At 39.3% G+C, this 23,563-nt stretch overlaps 1 protein-coding gene across 4 annotated transcripts in view; it reads left to right on the top strand.

Annotated features, from left to right (window-relative positions):
* Positions 1-23,563, top strand: part of LOC117542533 (solute carrier family 45 member 4) — a 66,324-nt gene that overhangs the window by 30,652 nt on the left and 12,109 nt on the right. For all 4 annotated transcript variants that reach the window (XM_034210249.1, XM_034210250.1, XM_034210253.1 and 1 more), the window contains one exon: positions 13,994-14,182. In XM_034210249.1, coding sequence (XP_034066140.1) covers positions 13,994-14,182 — 189 coding nt within the window. The remainder of the gene's footprint in view (positions 1-13,993; positions 14,183-23,563) is intronic.

The following is a 23,563-nucleotide window of genomic DNA, read 5'->3' as shown; positions in this document are numbered from 1 at the left end:
CTCCACCAAAAATTCAGAAAAGAAGGTGTAGGCCGGGTCCCTCAATAGACTCAGGAAGTCCAATGATTCTAATGTTATTTCTGCGGCTCCGACCTTCCAGATCTGCGGTCTTCGCAGCTAGCTTAGCATTGCTATCTGCTAATACCGCACACTTCTCCTCGAGTATACGGAGTCGCTGATCTTGCAGATTGGCATTGGTCTAAGAGAGTCTATTGTTCCCCATTTCTGCTACTGTGGTCTGCGTTTGGTTCAGCTTCGCCTCCAGTACCGCAAAGGCAGCTTTGAAATCAGCTGAAATGCTAGCTCTGTGCTCTTCAAGCAGGCTAATTATGCTAGCCATGTCCGCGCCAGCAACTTCACTTGCACTTGAGATAGCAGTTTCGGTCTTTTTTGCCTGTTTCGTCTCCGTTTTCAACGCAGGTTTCGGCATCACATCGGCTTGTTCTGATTTATAGTCCAAATTATGTTCACACAATACGGGTTTAACTCAACTTCGGTGGTTTTAAATTAAATGTAGAAAGTAAAATCGTGGGAGAACGAGACAACGCAGCCCTCACATGTTCGTCCAACCGGAAGTCGATTCTAAAGCTTAATTCTTAAAGGGTATTGTAAAGGTGTCCCGGGTCGTAAAATACAAAAGGAAACCCTAAAAGTTAACACAAGTGCCGTATCTACTGTGATTTGACATGTAACATGGTAACTAGATGGTATCATGTTAGCATTCAGCAGTGGCATTCAGCTGGCATTGCCTGGAGCTTTCAAAATAAAAGCTCTGTATGCTTCATTTGTTACAATGCAATCTGCTATTTGTCATTTGTCAAGTCATTCGCATAATTCTACTGTTGTTTTCTTAATGAGCAAATAACTAGTGTTAGCTTCCTAAATCAGAGTTTTGATTTAGCTGAAATCAACCAAAATGTCAAATCAGCTTGATCGTGCGATGTCTCTGCTAGCATCCCAAGTAACCTAATCCACTGAGTGATCCTATCATGTTCGCTGGTCTAATCTAGCAGATGACCTTGCAGAAAGAGTTATACGGGGTTATATAAATGACTGGCTTGATGTTACACAGTGACTAATCACCATAAACTGACCCAGTCATTTGAGGGACAGAGTAGATGGAGGGCAGAGTAGGTGAATAGACAGATTACATGTTGCGTGTCTGAGGTAGCTACAGGCGCAATAATTAATCTTCTGGCACATGAAATATTGCATGAAGGAAAGAGAAAAACTTCACTATAGAAATAATTAGAAAAGGTGCCCCTGGGTCAAATTGCATTCTGCTAGCCCGCAAGGCCTTTACACCACAATCATCAGTCCTTGGTGTGTTTCTCTGCAGAGCGTGAGAGGGAGGGAGTGAGAGACAAAAACACCACACCAGTCACTTATTTTAAGTCGCCCTAATTATAGATCGTTATATCATCCCTGCTCATTTATTAATGCTATCTCTGTCGACACCCGGAGACACAAAACGGTTTCGCCATTTACCAACCTTGCCAACGTTTCAGGGCGGGGTTCTTGGTGTTTTACTGATGCAATGTGCAACAGACAAAAAGCAACACTAGTGTGGGATAATTGAGTCCTGTGGATCACAATCTGTGGTCCGTGGACCATGAGGGGGTCGTTGGGGCGGATTCTAAGGTAATAAAAAACGATGGTACATTCATGTTGGTTTATGATTTTAATGCAGAGTCAGCAGACTTAGTCAAGACAAAGCCATGTTATGTGTTTTTATTTGGGTGTGCATGTTTTTCCATGCAACAGGCAGGTGTGTGTGTGCGAGGAGCAGCAGTACTCGCCTCAACAAGACAGGATGGACCGTGTGTGTGTGTGTGTGTGTGTGTGTGTGTGTGTGGCTCCCAGCCCCCACCCTCCAGGGAGGTGAAGTCATCAAAAACAAACCACCACAGAGCTCTCAGGTGATGACGGTGGACAAAGAAACATCAGGATTAGCAATTGCTTAAAACTGGGGCTGGCAAAAAACAATTATCAGCGGAGTAGTTTTTTAAAATTAACTATTGTTTGGATTATTCAATCGTTTAAATGGGGTTTTAAGCTTGTTTGCATTACGAAGTGACTGATTGTATGCAGTGCACCTAATGCAGAGGATATTTTTGTTTTAATTGAAGGTATTGGTGTTTCCCTTTTTAAGTTGCTAGGTCAACTTCAGTCAATCTTTTACTTAATTGCCCAGAATCCTTTTGAAACACATTTTTTGTTTGTTGTTTTCCTCTATGCAACACAAGTTATATCATATAAAGGCTTCTGGCTTCTTTTTACTTAGCATATAACCAGGAAGTTACATAAATAGCTACTGATTGTGGATCCTGTTCCCCCATGAATGGCACTATTCTCTAATTAACAAAAAATGATATACTGTACATTTTAGCAATTTTAAAATAAAATTGTGATCTTATATCTGTAAATTGACTTAAAGTAAAGTTCACATCAGGTGGAGTTTCCTTGTGTTGTTGTAAAGAGTCAGACTGCGTCAACCCAGCTGCTGATTTGAGCACGTCACAGATGTTCTGTTTAGAAAGATTTACATGACAGAAGAACAGCAACAGTACATTAAGACTTCACCTACAGCGCGTTCAGAACATCACAGCCTGTAACCTCGCAGCGCTAAAGTGATCTCAGTGCAAGACTAATGGGACATTAAGCTGCATAAAATATGTCCTCATCCAGAGTGTTTGAATCTCTCACAACCAGTCTTTCACATTATGAAATTATAACTCCGAACCACACCCTGATTTCTCCGGCTGTCAAATGAGGGCATGGACATTTCCATCAAAAATAAAAAGCTTATATAATATTATCTAATAACAAAATACATATTACATTAGAAAATACGAGTTCAATAATCTTAATTATAGGCTAAAAATGGTGCCCATATGGATTGTATGGTCTATGGAATATACACATTTCCTATAAATAATGATCGTTTCCATGTCCTTTTTCCACTTGACATCAGTTTACTTCTCATAAAATACAGTTGGACTGTAGTATAGTAGTCATACGGCCTATCAAATCTATAAAACCTAAAGACACACACACACACACACACACACACACACACACACACACACACACACACACACACACACACACACACACACACACACCCCTAATAGCAGTGAGTGAGCGACACAGTTTTGGCTGGCCTCGGGGTAATTTAAATGTGTGTGTATTTATGAAGCGAGTAGAAAACATCTGCTCTCTCTCACCCTACTCTGACAGTTTATAGCTAAAAGGATGGATGAATACTTACAGATTAATCTTGTGAAGTCATATATCTGGCTTAAATGAGCAATAAAAGCATATTTAAATAACATATTTATTTGCTTTGAGTAAAGCAGTGGGCTGTTGTAAGATTTTCTCACCATTGCTGCATGTTGGCTTGCTCACTGTCGGCCATATGTTTATTTTATGTAGCAGAGTATTAAAGGCCACAGTGCTTTGCCCAAAAGCATTAATCATCACCGTCTGTATTTGCTTGTGTAATCTGAAAACATACAAACTATAAGACCATATACATTTTATTTTATTAACAACACATAACTGCCCATTAGGTACATGTTTGCGTTAAACAAATTATAACCAATGTCAGATTTGTCTTTTTGGTAAACTCTGATGTAGTGACGACATAAAACAACAATATATAACCTAACAATATAGTCGTTGACTGTTATGAAAGCACCATCTGGTTACTTAACTACATTTTGCCATACTTCTCTTAATAGAATAAACAAACAAATAGACATGAGTGTAAATGTTAGGATTAGCTGCACTTTGCATTTTCACTTTCTGCTGGCACCTGAACGCACCACCATAACAAGACTTGTTTCTGACCTACTATACTTATGGTTACACAATATTATTTACTGATTGGTTTGATTGATTGCTGATTTGGTAGTGAAAGGGCAGTCAGTTTGGAGCTGCCTGTGTGTGATAGGTCAGGCTCAGTCTGAGGGCCCGCCTCCCTGCTGTCTGTCACATATGCTGGTATATTAATGTGATTGGCAGAGGCACTAAAATAGAGCTGGATCAGATTTCCTGCTTTACATTTATTTGTCTCCTGTCTGCTTCTCTCGGCAGGAGGTAGCCAGTTTACTGCAGTGGTGTTACATAACTCTGCTGACTACAAGTGTGTGTGTGTGTGTGTGTGTGTGTGTGTGTGTGTGTGTGTGTGTGTGTGTGTGTGTGTGTGAGATGCAATTTTAATGCAACCCTTTTACATAGAGAGGACAGTTGGTGTTTTGTTTTTAAACCCTTATACACACACACACCTCTACTCTCCTTCCTGCATAAATTGAACGGCCGTTTGTTGTCACCAGTTGTGCCACACAGTCAAACATCGTTCAGTATTACACTCTGCTCGGCACTTTGTTAATGATGACCTTGCCTGTGTAGCTAGTGTGTGTGTGTATGGGTGTGATTGATGGATTACTGCAGTCCAATGACTCACTCCTGTCTCCCCTAGTGTCCCTCTCTCTCTCTCTCTCTCTCTCTCTCTCTCTCTGCCGGTCCTTTGCTCTCTACAATCCATGAGCATGACTATGAGGTGAAGTTTGCTGATAGAACGAGCGCGTACCTTTTTTATTCGTTTTGATCTCAACCGTATTTGGGTCTCTAGGATCCACAAGTATCTGCAGGATGTTCTGTGTTAAAGCTGTTGGCACAACATTTACAGTGCCTATAAAATGAAATCAAACCGATCTTTTATTGTTTTATGACTTTTAATCAAAGTGGAGGCACAGATCGTCCGAAATAAATGTACAAGTTGGTTTAAATGAGGCACAAAAAAAGAAAGAAGGTTGTTCAACACAAATGGCCTGCAGCCCTCAGCTAGTGCTGGCATACAACGGTCAACCAGATGCTTATCAATAATAGAATATTGATGTTAATATTTAAAGTCTGCTCCCAAAGTCAATCTGTGGCATTTCCCTGCTTTCTTTCCTCCTCTCAGAATGCTACACCTGCCTCAGTTCACATGTTTTGTTTAATCTAAAACACCTGCTTCCTCCCTTCCTTTCTTTTTTTCTTTCCTTTCCTCCTGCTCTCTGTCCTTCACACTCTCACTCTCACCCTCTTTCCTTCCTGCCCTATTTCTCCCTTTTGCTGACCTCTGTCCCACTCTCACTTTCACACCATTTCTCGGGCTCTTTTCAGGACGCTTGTCATTTTTCTTGTAGTTTTCTCACGCCAGTGCAGGATATGAAAGGATTGTTTTGTGTTTATGGGAGAATGGGAAAGGAGGGATGGGAACAGAAAGAGAGGAGAGATAATGGGAAAGGAGTGGAGAAGGAGGTTGATGTTTGTTGGCTATGAGGAATAGTCAGATTATTTGATTTCAGTTTGAGAGGGGAGGTAGGAGTGAGGGAGGTAGACATGAGGATAGGACAACATAGGAAACAAAACAGTATTATCTTCATGAGAAGTAGTAAACAAAAAAATAATACTGCCAACCTTAATCTTTAAAGCTTGCGGTCTTTGATATAAAATGTAAACATTATATGCACGTTGCATTAATTATAGTCAAATAAAATACTTTTAAGATCACATCATAACAAGCTAAACGGATAATTCATCATCCAGTTAAGAAATCAGCAAGTCCTAACTTATTGTTTGTAAAAAGTGAAATCTGATGTAGCTGGACATACAGTTATCAATTATCTGCCGTTTAATAAGCCATTTTATTTGATAAATTAAAGTTGGCAATTATATTAAAAGTATCATGTTAAAACATTTGTCAAACTTTATTTTTGTTGCACCTTTCATACAGATCATTGCAGCTTCACAGAAGAGCAGAAAATAAGTGAAACAACTGAAACAAAAATCAACATCAACAATATGACATGACCATATAAGCAGGGGTGCACATAACTTTTTTGCCCTGGTTCTCAAAGGAGCACCTGGAGATGTTGCTTGGTGCTCATCCTTAAAATGAAATAAATAAACCGGTCTTTATTTGTCAGACACACGACACAGAACACACAGAGGTGAACACAGAACACACATGCAGAGGCGAACACAAGACAACATTAGCACGACCAGTAATCCTACAAGCTGTCATCACTTCCCTCCTGACTGTTCTCCTCACTGTCTTCCTCTCTGTCAGACATGGTAGCTGATGATGTAGGCCTACTACTTTCTCTCTGGTTAAGTCTGCGATTAGCTGCTTGCATCCACAAGTCAACAGCTGGGTTTGGGTCGAAAGTCCAGTTTTAAAAGGATATGTTTGGTTACTGTCCTATAGTATACATTGGAATGATTTCAAACCTGTTTATCCCAATAATTATAAAGGAGTGCCTTGGAAATATGTGTTTACATAAATTGTGACCAAACCGTTTGAACTTAGACTAAAGTGAACTATCTAAACACTCAGAGTCCTTTACCTCACTGAGCTGTAGTTATCAGTCTCTCGGTTTGACTGGAGAGAACTCTCCCTCCACATCATTGTAGAAACATCTTCTTCTTATATCCGCAGCTAGAACCAGATTCTAATAACAGCGCCGGTACCGGTGTACCCTCCCTCGCTCCCTCGCTCCCTCGCTCGCACTTTGGCTGTGAGCGCCAGATAAGCCAACATCCCCCATTTTCATCACTTACAGCGGCCATCGTACAGGGCAAATGAAACGTGTAACCGGGGTGAAAAGGGTGTTACATTTACTTAATTATGAATGTTGTTACATCAAGGCCGAAAATTAGGATGAGCACCAACGGTCAAAAATGTTTTTTTCCCTCCCAGAATACCAGCGCAGCGCCTCCACAGATCTGGCGCCCTAGGCGAAAATCAACGCCAGTGCGACGGGCCCGGCCCTGAGTTCATATGCAACTCGCAAATATCTTTCTCTCTCTTCTCTCTCCTCTCTTTTCTCTTCTCCCTTCCTCTCTCTCAATGTTGGTACGCAAATGCGCCTTTTTTCAAATGACCCGGTGCTCTTTTTTTGGCCGAGGTGCGCATGCGCACCTGCGCACCAGTTATGTGCAGCCCTGCATATAAGATTAATTCATGTAAGAGAATAAAATGATAGAAATGTTGTAATTTAACTAATAAATATGATAATATTTTACAACTAGTAAAAATTAGTAGATTAAATGTCTATATATTATATATCTTGATCAAAGGCCTGTCTGAATGTGTAGGTTTAAAGTTGACGTGCTCATGCAGACTTCTGTAAAGGCTCTGGGAATAAAAAGGAATAAAGCTGACCCACCAAAGGTTTTAGTCCTGCGCTCAGGAACAACTATATTTGTGCCGGAGCAACTGAAGGGCCATACACTGTAGTCATGTGAGACATCCATTCTTGCTAAAGACCTTGAAGTTAATAAAAAACGGAACTTTAGTAGACCTGATAGGGGAGTATTACAGAAGTCCAGCGGGCTCCATATTAAACTGTGCATTGGAGTCTCAGTGTCACTCAGAGAGACAGCAATATTTATGTGAGATTTACAAAAAGTTAAAGACACATTTTTTTATTTTACAGTATGTGCTAAATAATGTGCAGATAAACAGAATACAGAGGGCACTTTCTACAACTTTGGATTTTTTTTTCCTTATGATTCAGGGAAATTATTTCAAAACAAATCGAAGTGCAAAGAGCAAAAAAACTGAAATACAGTAATCCTTGTTCCAGACTTCCTGAAAACAAGGGGAGACTGTTGTGAATATTTGCAGCTTTGTTAGAAGAACTCATAGTAGTTAGACTATGATGTCAGACTTATTTTCAAAGAAGGAGACTGTGGGCATCATTTGTTTGACATATTTAAAAGATTTAGGTCTGCAGTTTATACTGTAATAAAGCTCAAGTGATGTTAAAGTTAAAGGAATCATAATTATATTTGTTTGATTTCAATGTCCAGTTCTTGGTCTTATCCAAGAGATTAATTTGTTCACACATTGCGATTCAAATAAAGACTCACCTGAATTCAAACAGGCAATGTGGATTTCTAAAATGCTATGTTTAGAAAACAATTACAACCACTGAGTTGTATTTTGTTGGTTTATTGGTGCAGACACTACATTGAGAAATGCACATACAGTTGATGCACAATATGTGATGAATAGGCAGTCTGTAGTTCCAACAGTCACACATTGAACTCCGTGTGTGTGTGTGTGTGTGTGTGTGTGTGTGTGTGTGTGTGTGTGTGTGTGTGTGTGTGTGTGTGTGTGTGTGTGTGTGTGTGTGTGTATGTTTAACATATGCGCTTTGATGATAGATGGAGCAGATTGTACATTTTTCTTTCCCACGATCAATCAACCACACTCGCAGCCGTGAATAGGAACTTTTTTTAGGTCTGTCTCTCCATCCTTCCGTTTTTTCCCCCTCTCTGTCCTCCCAAGTTTCCACCCTCCCTCACCTCGTTCTCTCCCTTTTTTAATTTCCTTCATCTTTTATCATTTCTCACACTCCCCCTCTCTCTATTTCCTCCTGTGTCTTTACTCCACTCATTTATTTTTCTCTTTATCTGAAATACTTCCTGCCTCTTGATTCTCTCAGTATTGTTCCCTGTGTGTGTGTGTGTGTGTGTGTGTGTGTGTGTGTGTGTGTGTGTGTGTGTGTGTGTGTGTGTGTGTGTGTGTGCAGTGCTATAAGTGTGTGAGAACTCGGCTAATGTTATAGAAGGTGATTCTGTCTGTGTGGGAAACAGAGACATGTCTTTATTTATTAGGTGTGTTTTTTACTGTGTGTGACGTGTGTGTTTTTCTGGTGAGGAACTGTTATAATAGAAACTGTTTTCCTGTTTTGATGTTGACAAACCTACAGACCGACAGATCCCTATCTGCTACCCTGTCGCCTTCTTTATGGCTGTGCCACCGTCTGACTTTTAAAAGGGATTGTGTGTGTGCATTTTTTTATATATCGGAAGTCTGGGTGCATACTAGTGTCTTTATTTTCCTGGGTATGTATAGCTTTTGTGTGTGTGTGTGTGTGTTTGTTTGTCTGTCTATGCATCTGTGTTTGAGACAGAAAAGGGGGGGAATAAAATAAATGTGGGAATAAAGGGAGCGAAACAAAGCTTTCCTTAGTTTGAACAAACCTCACAACAGGAAGCCTGGTGTGAATGACACAGTGTTATTAGGAGCCAGGAAGTGAAGGTGATGGAGTCTCCGTAGTGACAGGGTTCCCAAGACCTGGTCCCCACGGCGACAGGGGTCAAGCCTTGTTTATGGCCCGCTCGTGAAAAACTCAGAGGTCGACAGTTGTGCAGGACCTGAGAAGTGAGGGCAGAGGCCAACGTGACACAATGCTACTGATGTACATCATGTACCTTTATGTGTTTGCCTCCGGGTTTCTTGTCCTTTGCCTACTCCCAACCAACAATTAAAGGCGATAATCATAATTATTAAAACAGTTTTTTTAAAAGTAAAAAATCATCTGAGGCCCAAAGTTGTGTCCTTGTAATATCTATATGAAACGGTTTTCAGTTATATTTCTGATATAATGTAGACAAGCACTAAACATCCCAACACCGCAAACTCTAAACTGTATCATGGCAAAAATGTTTGGTGATAAATAGTTATGCTGTAAAACATACTATTTCAAACAGCATGTCTCTCTACATTTTTAACCATTTCCCACATATTTTTTTAATCTATAACACTCATATTAAAGGTGGGGTAGGTAAGTTTGAGAAACCGGCTCGAGATACACTTTTTGTTATATTGCATGGAATGCTCTTAACATCCCGATAGCAATGAATATGTCAAGTGCTTTGACACAAAATCCATAACAAAAATTCATCTGTGGAAGCGGTAGTACTGTAAAAAGCACGACCAATCATTTTAGCCGACCCGGCTAAAATAACTGGATGGCCTACCTGCCTGTCAGCCTTCCATCTGTGCACAAACTTATCTCGTGCCCTCATTGGTCATGTGCGCGTTTGTGTGTGTTGGAGGAGGGGCTCTGTAAGGAAGTGGCAGATTTGTTCCGGCTGTGTATTTTCAAATTCTAGCGCACTCAAGCTGGTTTCTCCAAAATTACCTACCCCACCTTTAATGCTGAACTTTTGAAAAATGTTCAAAAACTCCTCCAAATACCAACAATAAATCGTAATTGTAATTTTTTCGATCAGAGGCTTGCTGAAAAACTTTAAAGGAAACAAAACATTTTACACCAAAAAAAAAATCAATGCTTTGGTTTCATAGGGTGTTAAATGCCTTAAACTTGTCAGACAGTGTTTTGTCTAGTGTAGTTAGCATTAGTGACAATTTTTGTGTAGTGGACTTTCAAATATGATTTATAGGGACAGGAAAATACTTATCTAAATCACAACGTTACAGAGTTGTTATTTTATCATTAGAAATCATGTTGTTGACCTTCTGACTCAGGGTCAGAAGGTCAACAACATGAGACTGTGAGAGGTCTACAGACCATACTCCTGGCTGTAGGGAAACATGTGATTTGTCAACAGCGGTGAAAATGACCATGATTGCAGCAGGGAGATTTTCACATGACACCAAAAAAAAAATTAAAACTCCTTCTCTCAGAAAATATCAAATGCTGACAACAGCTCTGAAAACATCACACCCAGAGACACTAACTGAGTTGAGTCATGTACTCTTTTCCTGAATTTACCAACTGAATGAGCTTTGGGTCTCCTCATTTAGTCAGCTGATCTCACCTCAGACTCTGTGTTAAGTAACTTTACTGATCCAAAGGTCTCATAATGGATCTGTGCTTGAAGTGGGGACATTTCACAAATGCTCTTGATAATTAGATATTATGGCACTCAGTTATTGATGTTCGTGTCATATCAGAGGTCTGTTTGAAAAATATGAAAATGCGTTAGACAATCCTAAGCCTCAATCAAATTAGCTGCCATATACTGGCTTTCCCTTTTACTTCCATCCATCTTTCCAGCTCCTTACTTTACTGAGGAATAAAATATCAGTGGCATCTTCCTCGTATTGATCTGCAGTAATAAGTAGCCCTTTCTCTCCTCCATTAGCATTATAGAAGTTTTAATAAAAAGTGTGCGTATGTGTGCTTAAACATATACTTGAGGTAAAGCTATTGATCATTATTATTGTATATATTGCATTGATCCTCAGATCAGTGGAGCTGGGGAACTCCATTCAATACTGTTGTGTCCTTGGGCAAGACACAACAGACTAAATTGCTCCTGTGGGTATTGTCCACAGTATTGATGTATAACATATCCAATATACGGTATGTAATATAATGCAATGTTACCGCTTTCAAATAAATGCTATGAATTATTATTGTTATTATATGAGGCAACTAAGGTTGGAGGCATTATCAAGAGTGAGACTCCAGTTTTTTTTTTTAAATGGTCTGTCTCTTAAAGGAATGCTCCACTCATTAGATAATTAATCAAAACTTCAGTATTTAGTGAAACATTATGTTTAAACCATACCCTGAAGAAATCAGCGATATTCCCCGGTAAATAATGATTTTATAGCTCTTTTTTATCAAAACCTGTATATTCAGTCAGGCCGCTGCCATTTTGCCCATTTTCAGTAGTCACGTGATGGTCGTGACGTCATCCATGCGTTCACTTTGTAAACACACGAAAACATGGCGAAGTTTTGAGCAATATGAAGAGATTGGATGGGGGAATTCAGCCATACAGGTTCGAGCCTACTTAGTAGATACAATGATTTTGATTACTAGATATGTATGCATGTAGTACCACCCTTGCTAGCGATTCCCTCTCTAGTTTAGCATACGATTTTATGGGGCCGGAAAAACTGGGGGGAAATACCCACTAGCCGGTACTACGCTATATGGAAAAGCCACCAAAAACTGGCCTGGCCTGGACGATAAAGGACGTTTAAACGGGGCTACCTGCTGCAATGGAAATGCGCCATAACATACCTTATTCTTACTCCGAGCACTACTTCTGGTCCTCCGTCGCTTCACACTTGCAGAGGGCGATTTCTCAACTGGCCGAACTGGTGTCCTGGTCGGTGATGACACCAGAAAGACCGATGGTACTGCATCTCCATTAAGTAATGGTTGTTCAATAAATCCCATGTTATGTTTTATCATACTCATAGTAGTCGTCCGGAAACTTGAAATGTTCGCTGCATACATGCCTGTGGATCTTTCGGTTCGGGCCGGCCACATTTCGCTAGCCACTGCCTCCGAACGTACTTCCTACGCTTACCTTTTGGCAACAGATGGAACCGAGCATTCCGTGGATTGTTCCTATCAGAATTGTGGCAATGTTTCGCGATACAATGAGGCATATTTGAAGAGAGTAACTACAGTAAATAACATGAACATCAACGTGTCCTCGAAACCAAACGCATGGTTTACGTCACGTCCGGTAAAATGGCGCCGCCCACAGTGCTGATGTTATTTCGGTAATTAATCAGTTTAAAATCACTGATAATGTCATCGGATTAAAAAAAAAAAAGAGAGAGACTGGTCTGTTTTATCGGATGATAAAAAAAAATTAAATGAGTGTCATGAGCATACCATTCCTTTAAAGATAGTGATAGTGTGGCGGCCAAAAGGCATTTCATGTTATTGTCTTCTTTTGTATTGAGCTGAATTAAGCGACAGGTTGACAGCCAGTCAAAGATAAAGTCCTGATTTAATTAACTGAGATTCAGCTGACTTCACTCAGCTTAAAGACTCTGCCTCCGCTTCGTTCTCTGGGCTTGGAATGGCCAAATTAATTACTTGTTTATTTATTTTTATTAATGTGGAAATGCACATTAGATCGGTCTCTCACGACGAGTAGCAATAGAAATAGCAAGAACATTATTACCAGTATGAATAATGTTTTTGGAATAATTTAAGAGACAAAAAACAAACGAGGAATTATCTTGTAAAGTTATCATACCATACAATGAGTGTACAATTTCATAACTTCGGTTTTAAGATATTTTTAAGGTAACATAAATAATGATGGACCACAAAGGTAATGGTCTTTAAAAAGTGATGTGCTTTTTTAAGTGACAGCTAAATGAATTGCGTGTGAGTGTCATCCTGCCCGGATGGCGAATTTTCTGTTCCCCATCCGGGCAGGATATATATAAGATATAATATATAAGGACTTAATTAAGAACTGGCTTTGTTGTTGAAAGGTTTGCGGTTCAAGGTGTTGTCTGATGTTATTCAAACTATTGACAGCATGTGTACTGAGCAGTGTTTTCCATTGTTGCATCTTGTTTGTATGTGTGTGTGTTTTTCTAAAGATACATGGTTATTTCCATGTATGCTTCCTAATTTGAGATCCTGTCATGCGACGTGTTTGTAATCCTCACCTGGTTTCCGGCTGTGGAAAGATGAGGCTCAAAGTAATACAATATTTGCTCAGTAAAAAAGGTCACATCAACAGTGTAGTTCAAGGTCGATGTATTCAATATAGGATGTGGATACCTTTTTTACATTATAATACTTAACAAATGCTTTGTAATAATCCAGAGCAAATGTTCACACAGACACTCATTGAACCTGCAAAGGGTTGCCATTGCTTGTCTCCTTTTTCCTTTAGGTGCATTTTATCAAATCTCTCAAACTAAAAAACAACAGTTTATTTATGTTGCTTGTACTGCAACTACATCCTAATGTAATGAGGTAATGTTTGGTTCAGTTTGTTTAGTTTACTTTATCACTTTATTTGACAGGGACAATGCATTATTACTGTAATAACATTTCTGAAATACACCAGAGTTTGCCAGAAAGGCGATTTCCAATCTGTTGTCCCTTGGCCAGCAATAGTTAAAAACACAGACAATAAAAAAACAAACAATAAAAAGATAAATATGTTGACCGGATATAAGCAATGAAAAAATATCCAAATACACACAAGACACAAGAACATCAAATAAAAAATGATCCACCTCACTCGTACATTAGGATGTTACTTGCACCCCCTAGTGGATGACAGAGCAAATCCATTGTGAAATCACTGTGGTTTATTGGTCATCTTATGGCATCTTTCTAAATGAAGTTCACAGTTCTCTCTACATCTCCGTCTTTAACTCGTATCCGTGTGTGTGTCTGTGCAGGTCTTCCAGAGCAGTACTACAGTCTGACGTGGTTCCTCAGCCCGGTCCTCGGCCTCATTTTCACGCCGCTGATCGGCTCTGCCAGTGACCGCTGCACTCTGCGATGGGGCCGCCGGAGACCCTTCATCCTGGTCCTCTGCATCGGGACGCTGTTAGGAGTGGCTCTCTTTCTGAATGGATCACTGATAGGTGAGTGTGTTCCCTCAGTTTTTTATTCCGTGTTTAATGGGAACTTAAATAAAAAGTGTGTGTATCAGGGACGGAGTGAAAACGATGCAAGCTTTATTCATTTGACATGACACACAACTGTCAGTGCATCCCAAAATGAATGTGTTTGAGCCTAACCTTGTTACAATCAGCAATGACCACAACTTCTAGCCTAGGTGGCGCTTCAGTTTCAAGCAACTCTGTGAAAACACTCATAATTTCACTCTTACACCATGAGGCTATTAAAGCTCATCTTGGGGAATTAAACTGTTTTTGCAATGAGGCTCATTTGCATAGAAAAGGGCCAATTCTGCAGCAAGTGTATGCATAATACCTCATTCAAACACTTGTAAACAGCACAGGAGTACCTGGAGATGCAGCAGTTAGAGGTGCATGTTGCTCTTTGCTGGTCTTTTGATACATGTTCTTTTTGTTCATCTAATTTGAACAGCAGCAGTGAAATCTTGCTTTTGTGAATTTGTCTGTTATGAGTTTAACCCTCGTAAAAAGATAGCTGATACCCTCAGTCTGTCCCTCAGCTTGTAACGTCATCAAAGTAATTTCAAGGACACATTCAGCCGATCCAATCAATCAAATTGACCAGTTGTCAATCATGCCACACAGATATTGATCCCCGGGTCAGCATACTTCCCGTTGTAATGTCATTACCATATATTTGTAAACACACGTAAACATACACACAGCGACTACAGAAGTGTGAGGTGTGTGTCATCAGCGTGCAGTGAATTTATTGATGCTGCAACACGTTTTAGCTGATTGGTGTTGCAGATATTTTTATACCTCATGTTTTTATCATCTCACCAAAGCTTATCGATGTAATTCTAATTCAAGCCTATGTAGGTAGTTTGGATGCATTCTCTGCTGGTAGTATGGCAACAAATATCTTGTTACTGAAGAAAGTCAACCATGTGACACAATGTAGTATAAATTATAATTGATGAATTGGTGTTCAGTACTCTTTAGCTCAATTATCACAGCCCACATGGTCTGAGGGATGCACAATTGATTTATCTGTGGTTGATATAGTGAATAGAATTATAACAGTTAGATTTGAGGTAATAATTACGTCTTTTAATGAGGAGCCCTTACATAGCACAATACATAGCAGAATTAATGTACATGAAAAATATGATAATAGCTGCATGCTATCAAAATTGGCCCTAATTGGACTCTTCAATGTTAACAAGAATTGTTTTACACAGATTATAGGAAGTGTTATGTCACCGCTTAGTATTGTCGATTGTTATTGGACTTAAATTACCTTAACGGTGCATCCAACGCACATCGGGCTGAAAATAATGATTATTTCATTATTGTTCCCTTGGCCTTTCTAAAGTCCAAAAAAGTGTTCAAATAGTTTATTCCAGTTTTTCAAAGTTCATGGCACTATCTTTAAATGTATTTTTTGTCAGTCCAAAAACCTAAGGGAATTCCGTTAAAAAAAGATATAAAACTGAGAAAATCTGTAAAATCTCCATAATTGAGATACAAATCTGAATACAGTATTTTCTGCTATTTTTGAATGAGAAATTACTTTAACCTCTTAAGCCCGAGGTTCCCCCCAGTGGACCCCTCCCACCGTTTTTTTACGAGACTATGTCTCAGGGCTTCTTAACATCTATGAAACTATTAATGTTCCATACCCTTTTAACGGTAAGAAACTCAGCTGATAATGTGAACCATTTTTAGCTAAAAGAAACACAAGAGTAATACCAAGCCTTTGAATTAGCATGGAGCGTAATTGCACAAACAAGATATCCGATTAAAGCTGAGACTCCACAGATTCCACACATGTAATGTCATCACTGTAGACCCCGAATTCCTGGAGCTATCAGCCAGAAAAGAGAAAGTAAACAACATCCGGTTTAAAAAATATTACAATAATTACGTCTTACCTTTTTTGATTTGTGATCAAAAGTTGTGTTCAACGGAATAAAAACGCCGCTCAAGGTTAATCCAATGTCTTTGTGTCACGTAGACATTTTTACTGATAATCCATCATCATATTTATGGCAATATACTGCAGGGTTGCCAACTCTCACGCATCTGGCGTGTGACACACGCTTTCACTCTCAATCTCACGCTCTCACGCTGCCCAAACTATTCTCACGCCAAAAACAAGAATACCGAAGACTAGAAACGGTTTTGAAAACTTTTGTCAGGTAGTGATCGTCTTCTCAATAGAACATCTTTGATAATGTCTTCTGGCCAATCAGAATCAAGATAACGGCGTGGTGTTGTTCCAGGAAGTCCCGACGGAGAATACTTTTGCTGTAGTACATCTCTATATACATCGATACAACATTACGTGTTGATAGAAATCAACACGTAATGAAATAAGACCCCACGGTTTGATGATTGATAGGTGCAGGGACGTGCACAGGTACGGGCTAATGTTGCCAGGGCAACGGCCCGTTTGGCCTTTTTGGCTGACCTGCCCCTCTGGAGAGAGCGAGAGTTTATTTAAATTTTTTCTGTTGTGGCCGAATCAACATGATCGAGGATCTCATTGTTTGACCTTAAGGGATATAGGCCTACACTGTGGCCCTAAAGCAACTGCTCCATTATCTGTATCAAATGCAGACATTGATGCCACCAAATGTCAAAATAAAAATAGAAAGTACTACAAATAAACTGGAATTCATTTACATCTTAAATTATGAATATATATATACACAAAAAAAGGTTTACAAATATCCAACCTTCAAATTGCTTTTTTAAATCAACACTGCTCTGCACACTTGCTAAAGAACATTTGTCTGGAAATCTCAATTCATTTGTAGGGCTGCGTGAGTATGGCAGTATAGTATCTGCAGGTCACCCTTGAAAAAGAGATCTTTTGATCTCAAGGGGCTTTCACCTGGTTAAATAAAGGCTACAAAAAAATGGCCAAAAGTATGGGAGTAAATCTCACTGTAAACTATTTAATCATCACCAAATTCTGTGTTATTATGACCGATCATAAGGTAACACCCTTTTCACCCCGGTTACACTTTTCATTTGCCCTGTACGATGGACGCTTTAAGTGATGAAAGTGGGGGGTGTTGGCTTATCAGGCGTCCGCAGCTCACAGCCAAAGTGGGTGTGGGATCGAGCGAGAGAGATAAATGCAATTTATGTAAATAAATATTTCCAAGGCACTCTTTTATAATTATTGGGGTAAACAGGTTTGAAATCATTTCAATGTATACTATAGGACAGAAAACCAAAAATATCGTTTAAAACTTGAGAGATACAAAAATATGCATAAATAAACGTTAACTAGGTAAAATAAGATATGAATGAACAACAAAAATAAAATAAGTTGCATTTCATTGCTATTGGCTATGGTAGGTTATTGGTTATGTTCACATACTTATTTGGTTATTAAAATGTAAACCAATCTTTTTCATATGGGTGTTTAGAGTTGTACCCCCTAGGTCAGGTCTCTAGTAATGTGTGCTCAAAGTGCACCCGATTGAAGCATTTTACTTTAAATGTTCAAACATTTCTTCCTGGGGGGGCATACCCCCGGTCTCCCCTAGAGGATGTGACGTCCACACCCCAATTCAAACATGTTCATACAATACCGAATACATTTGAAGCCTTTTTGATGTATATTACCAACATGTCAATACGTTTCTGTTTTTATAGTATATTGGTCTTTTGTAGAGATTTTTCATTTATTCTTTATATATTCTATTGTGTATTCCTTGGGTACTTTTAGCTTTTCTATTGTACGATTGAAGTAAATGTGGGAAGCGTTTAACAACAGCCATTTACTTCAAAGATAGTTCGCAATGTTATTCTTATTTTTGTTAATCCTGGAAGAATGCCAGAAAAAAAGACATTTTCTTTAAGAATAAAAAAAAACATGACATTAGTAATTGTGAAAACAAATTAAATAAGTTGTTAGGTTAAGTCAGGGCCGGTTTTTGGCATAGGCGACATAGGTGGTCGCCTAGGGCGCCAGATCTGGGGGGGGGGCGCTGCGCTGGCAGCTCTGGGAGGGAAAAAAACATTTGGACTGTTTGCGCTCATCCTAATTTTCGGCCTTGATGTAACAGCATTCATAATTAAGTCAAGGTAACACCCTTTTCACCCCGGGTTACACTTTTCATTTGCCCTGTACGATGGGCGCTGTAATTTATGAAAGTGGGGGGTGTTGGCTTATCAGGCATCCGCAGCTCACAGCCAAAGTGGGTGTGGGATCGAGCGAGAGAGATAAATGCAATTTATGTAAACAAATTTCCAAGGCACTCTTTTATAATTATTGGGGTAAACAGGTTTGAAATCATTTCAATGTATACTATAGGACAGTAAACCAAAAATATTGTTTAAAACTTGAGAGATACAAAAATATGCATAAATAAATGTTAACTAGGTAAAATAAGATATGAATGAACAAAAAAAATAAAATAAGTTGCATTTATTTGCTATTGGTTATGTTCACATACTTATTTGATTATTAAAATGTAAACCAATCTTTTTCATATGGGTGTTTTACGGCCCATCCACACAGCAGCGTGCGTTGAAAGCTTCACCATTCACTTTGAATGGGGTGACGTCACTTTGCTGGCGTGGCTCGCTGCAAAAGTTGAGCAATGTTCAAGTTTTGAAGCCACGGCAGAAGCGTCAGCCAATCGAATCATATGCCAGTACAAGCTCTAGCCAATCAAACCGCTGCTTGTATGTCAGGGGCGGGAGATTCATGTAATTGGTTGTTGGTCGAGTTTCAGACACGCCCGCCGGCAAGCTTCAACGCACGCCGCTGTGTGGACGGGCCATTAGAGTTGTACCCCCTAGATCAGGTCTCTAGTAATGTGTGCTCTAAGTGCACCAGATTGAAGCATTTTACTTTAAATGTTCAAACATTTCTTCCCGGGGGGGCATACCCCCGGACCCCCCTAGAGAATGTGATGTCCTCACCCCAATTAAAACATGTTCATATAATACTGAATACATTTGAAGCCTTTGATGTATATGACTTATGTCAATACGTTTCTGTTTTTGTAGTGCATTGGTCTTTTGTAGAGATTTTTCATTTATTTTTTATATATTCTATTGTGTATTCCTTGGATACTTTTATTTGTTCTACTGAACGATTTTCTGGCAGGGGGGGGCGCCAGCTAAAATCTCGCCTAGGGCAGCAAATTGGTTAGAACCGGCCCTGATGGTGTAGGAAACGGGCTCCGTGTTACAAGACGGGTCGGGGGTTTGGCGGTACCACTGCAGACTCTCTGCACACACACACACACCACTGCAGACTCTCTGCACGAAGGAGCCATGGTGCTGCAGCTCCTGATTGGAGCAGAGACACGCGTTCACTAAGCGGAAAAACGATATCCTGTCACAGAGATCTGCTATTTAAAATTTTAAAGTCAACACATATCGACCCTAAATAAAGTCTATATTAAGAACGAGAGATGTTTTGACATTATGGCTTAAACAAATGACAAATGAGCGAGGGCGATGACGTCAGAGGCCCTATTTTATCAGTATGTCTGGACTGCACAGCAGTTACAATGGTAAAACTACATTAGAACAGAATTGTCCCCATTTTGTCTTTAATAGTTACTAACATTAGATATTTTAATGAGATATGGACCGCAAAACAAAAAATGTCCCTGATTTTCATTTTTGAAATTAAGTCACCGAATGCAAGTAGTCGCCTTAGCTTATTTTGTTATGAGATGTGAATTACTGTTCAATTTAGTTGATGTAATAATCATTTGGTCCTTTTACATTAAAAAAAGGTCTTTTTTCGGGGGAGGCCCTTTTTCCAGTTTAGAGCAATAGCCCCTCCAAATGTCTGTGCACGTCCCTGGATAGGTGTGTGGGCTGTCTTTCATTTTGACACACAGAACAATGGGGGCTATCCACCCTTATCCACAATGTAAAGTAATTCACAGCCTCTTCCCTCTTCTCTCTGTGAGGAGCAGCAGGTTCAGCTTTCAGAACAAAGTAACAAAAAACTAAAATGGCATTAATTTTTTTAATATGTTGTGTAGTAATAGATTTTTTTTTTTTTTTCTCAAGAGAGTACCAGAATGTGTATTTTATGTTAGTAGCCTATTTCAAAACTAAAACAAAAAAGATCTCCTGGGGGAGAATCCCCCCAGACCCCCCTGCAGGGGTTGGGCTTTCAGCATGTCAACTCTTTCACCTGTGGAGAAATTGCAGGATTGGCTCCAGGTCGCCCTTTTTATTTACTACAAGACAAATGTGCCTTTTTATTTCATACAGTTCAATTTGGATTGAGACAGGGAAATAATCTAAACCTCACGCGTGGCGTTTCACTGTCAAGGGGAGCGTGTATGTAATTACATTGCAAATACTGACATGAGCCCCACCACTGTATGGGTTAGCCCTACCATAGATTACCCAACAAAAATACTCTCTTGCAACTGCCGACCCGTATTGCGCATGCTCAGATCTAAGAACCAGTAGAAATTATAAAAAAGTAAAAGTCTGCTGCTTATTGTTCTACTAGGACCAAAATAGAGTCAAAGAGTATATGAGAGTGAGAGTGTGTTAATTAATATATTTGGCAGTTTGGAGTAAGTCTGTAGATTTGTTTGTGTGTGTGTGTTTCATGTATAGCTCTCACGATAATTAATTTTGTTGGATACATTTTCCCGGAAATTATTGCGATAAACGATAATATTGTCGGCACCGTTGTATGACCATTTTAGACCACTGACATAATGATAATATATAATAATAATTCAAGTACATCCTTTCAAACTGCTAGTCACATCCTCATGTAAATGGCAATTTATCGAGTTCATTTTTATTTATCGTACGATACGTCAATTAATTGCTTATCGCGACAGGCACACAATAAAACAGTGGAAACAAACAAATGTGTTTGACTTTCAATAGTGAATGAAACTTTGTGCCTTTTATAGTCTGTGTCCAATATTGTGTATTTGTATATATATCCTATATATAGGCTATGCTAAGGTCCTGCTGCTGACACGATAGCAGTCATTTCGTGCGCATATGTAATTAAACCCATGATATCAAAATCTCACTCCAGCCAGGTACCCAAAGTTGGCAACCCTGATATACTGGGTATAAAGTTTTGCCGTCCAGGCTTGTACTTTCAGATATGCTTCGTTTACTTCTCTATTACGTCCGCAATGGTAATGTTTACGTGGATTTGGGAACTGCCCATTGATTCTATTGGATGTAATGGTTAAGAAAAAGGTGTAAATCACCCAAATCGACCAATGGGTTCCAGAGATATGGTCCTGCGTAAAGTATAAAGAATGCCAGCCAGCGTAAGTACATTACGCAGCGAACTTTACTTATTGTTTACTACGTAAGGAAGCAGGAATTGCAGGACCCAGAGCGCACGGAGCACAGAGCGGACAGCAGTAACGGAATTGCAGTTTTATTGCTTATAGATTATCAGAACATTTCAAAGGGGACACAGCCACATTGGATATTAACCTATGGATTAACTACATCATCGTTTTTATCGTTGTAATGCCATTGAAGACCAGTTTAGACCAGACAAAGAGGAAGGTAAGCCATGTTAGCCTAGCGCATGTTAGTACCTAGCGCCACTTGTTTTGATGTACGTTTTTGTTGATAACCTCGCGAGTTTGTATCTTTCAGTGTTGAGGTGGGCACCGTTAGATTCTGTGTCTTTACGATCATAAACGATGTGTTGGATGTGCAGCTAGGATAAGTAATAAGGGAGCTAGGAGTGATTTTCAGTGCAGTAATAGGTTAGCATTTTTCACTCGGGGCTAATTCAGAGGCTCACTGTTAGCATTGTGTGTTTTTTTTGAAAAAATAAATGAAAAAGATCAGTTAAATTAGTTTTTTCCCGTTATATGGATATAAAATATTCATAGTTTATTAAATATTAAGGTTCCTTAGACGTTGTTTCCTGCAAATGACGCGATTTCGGGTCCGTGGGGCCTAAGAGGATAACAGAGTATGTTTTATTTTTTATTTTATTTTTTCACAACAGTTGTATTTGGATGGAATGAATACCTATAGTGATAATTCAAAGTAATACAATGATTTTTACAGTGAAAAAGTTCAAATGGAACTGAATTACCCAGAGGTGAGTCCGCCTGGACTTTATTTTTCTAAACCTCTCTAAAAAGATCAAATTTCACTTGTTTTGCATCAATCTTGATACAGGGTACTTATTATATGTTATAGTTTGGATTCCTAAAGCTTTTAGTCTACTAACCCATCATTCAAGGGTGGTTTTCACTATAAGTAATGTTTTTTTTTTTAGGCGGACATTAGAATGTACATGTTTTTACTATGTACCATCTGAATTTACTTTAAAATAAAAACATCTATATTGATTCTGACACTTCTACATCCAACTCACAGATGTAACCTTGCTTTAAGAGAAAAGATTATTAATTTACCCCTTTTAGAAGTGAAGATATAGTCTTTGTTGTGTTAGTGGCATTTTCGAGTCTGAAACCTGAAAAACAGGCTCAGGGCTTAAGAGGTTAACAATTCGTCAGGTTTACATGTTTCATATTCCAATAAGGTCTACATAGATACAAATGTCCAATGCAACAATAGCATTTTTTTTTTTAAATATCTCTAAACAGAAATGATTAAAAACAGAAACAAAAACTGAAATATCAAAGGAGAAATCTGTTTGAATGTTTTCTGTCAGAAGATTGTATACACTTCAATTCTTCTGCACAGTGTTTGGCACTCAGGTCGTTTTAGGGCACCAGTGTTTGTTTGTGCGCGTTTTTGAGCACCTTGCCAGCAGGGTTAACAATACCAGTGAACTGTATTTGTGTGGGAGAAGTGAGAGAATAAGCAAAAGTCTACCTTTTCGTGGTTGTATTTATATGAATGTGTGTGAACAACACATGGTTGACATGGGAAAACTGTAGTAACCTGTGTTTGTGTGTGTGTGTGTGATGACATGGGAACACAGAAGCAGGCAGTTCACAGGGAAATGCTTCCTGTTTGCTTCCCCCTTTCCACCAATCACAATTCACTTCCTGTCTGTCTGGCTAGTGAGTAGTGCCCCCGCATTGTCACCCCCCCCCCCACACACACACACACACTCTTCTGTTCTTTCTAAGAACATTTGTTTCCCTGACGTTAATTGATATCAGTTTGTAAAGTCATGCTGCGTCACACCGCTCTCTTTCTTTCAATGTAACACAGACGCGCACACACACACACATTCACACACACACCTTTATACATAGGGTAGTTTGCTGACAACACGACCATCATCAGCCTGATCACCGACGAGACAGCGTACAGAGAGGAGGTCAGAACCCTGACATCTTGGTGCCAGGATAACAACCTCCATCTCAACGTCAGCAAAACCAAGGAGTTGATTGTGGCTTACAG

This window comes from Gymnodraco acuticeps, unplaced genomic scaffold, assembly GCF_902827175.1.
Source record: "Gymnodraco acuticeps unplaced genomic scaffold, fGymAcu1.1, whole genome shotgun sequence".
Taxonomy (NCBI): Eukaryota; Metazoa; Chordata; class Actinopteri; order Perciformes; family Bathydraconidae; genus Gymnodraco; species Gymnodraco acuticeps.
This window is presented reverse-complemented; position numbering and strand designations above follow the sequence as displayed.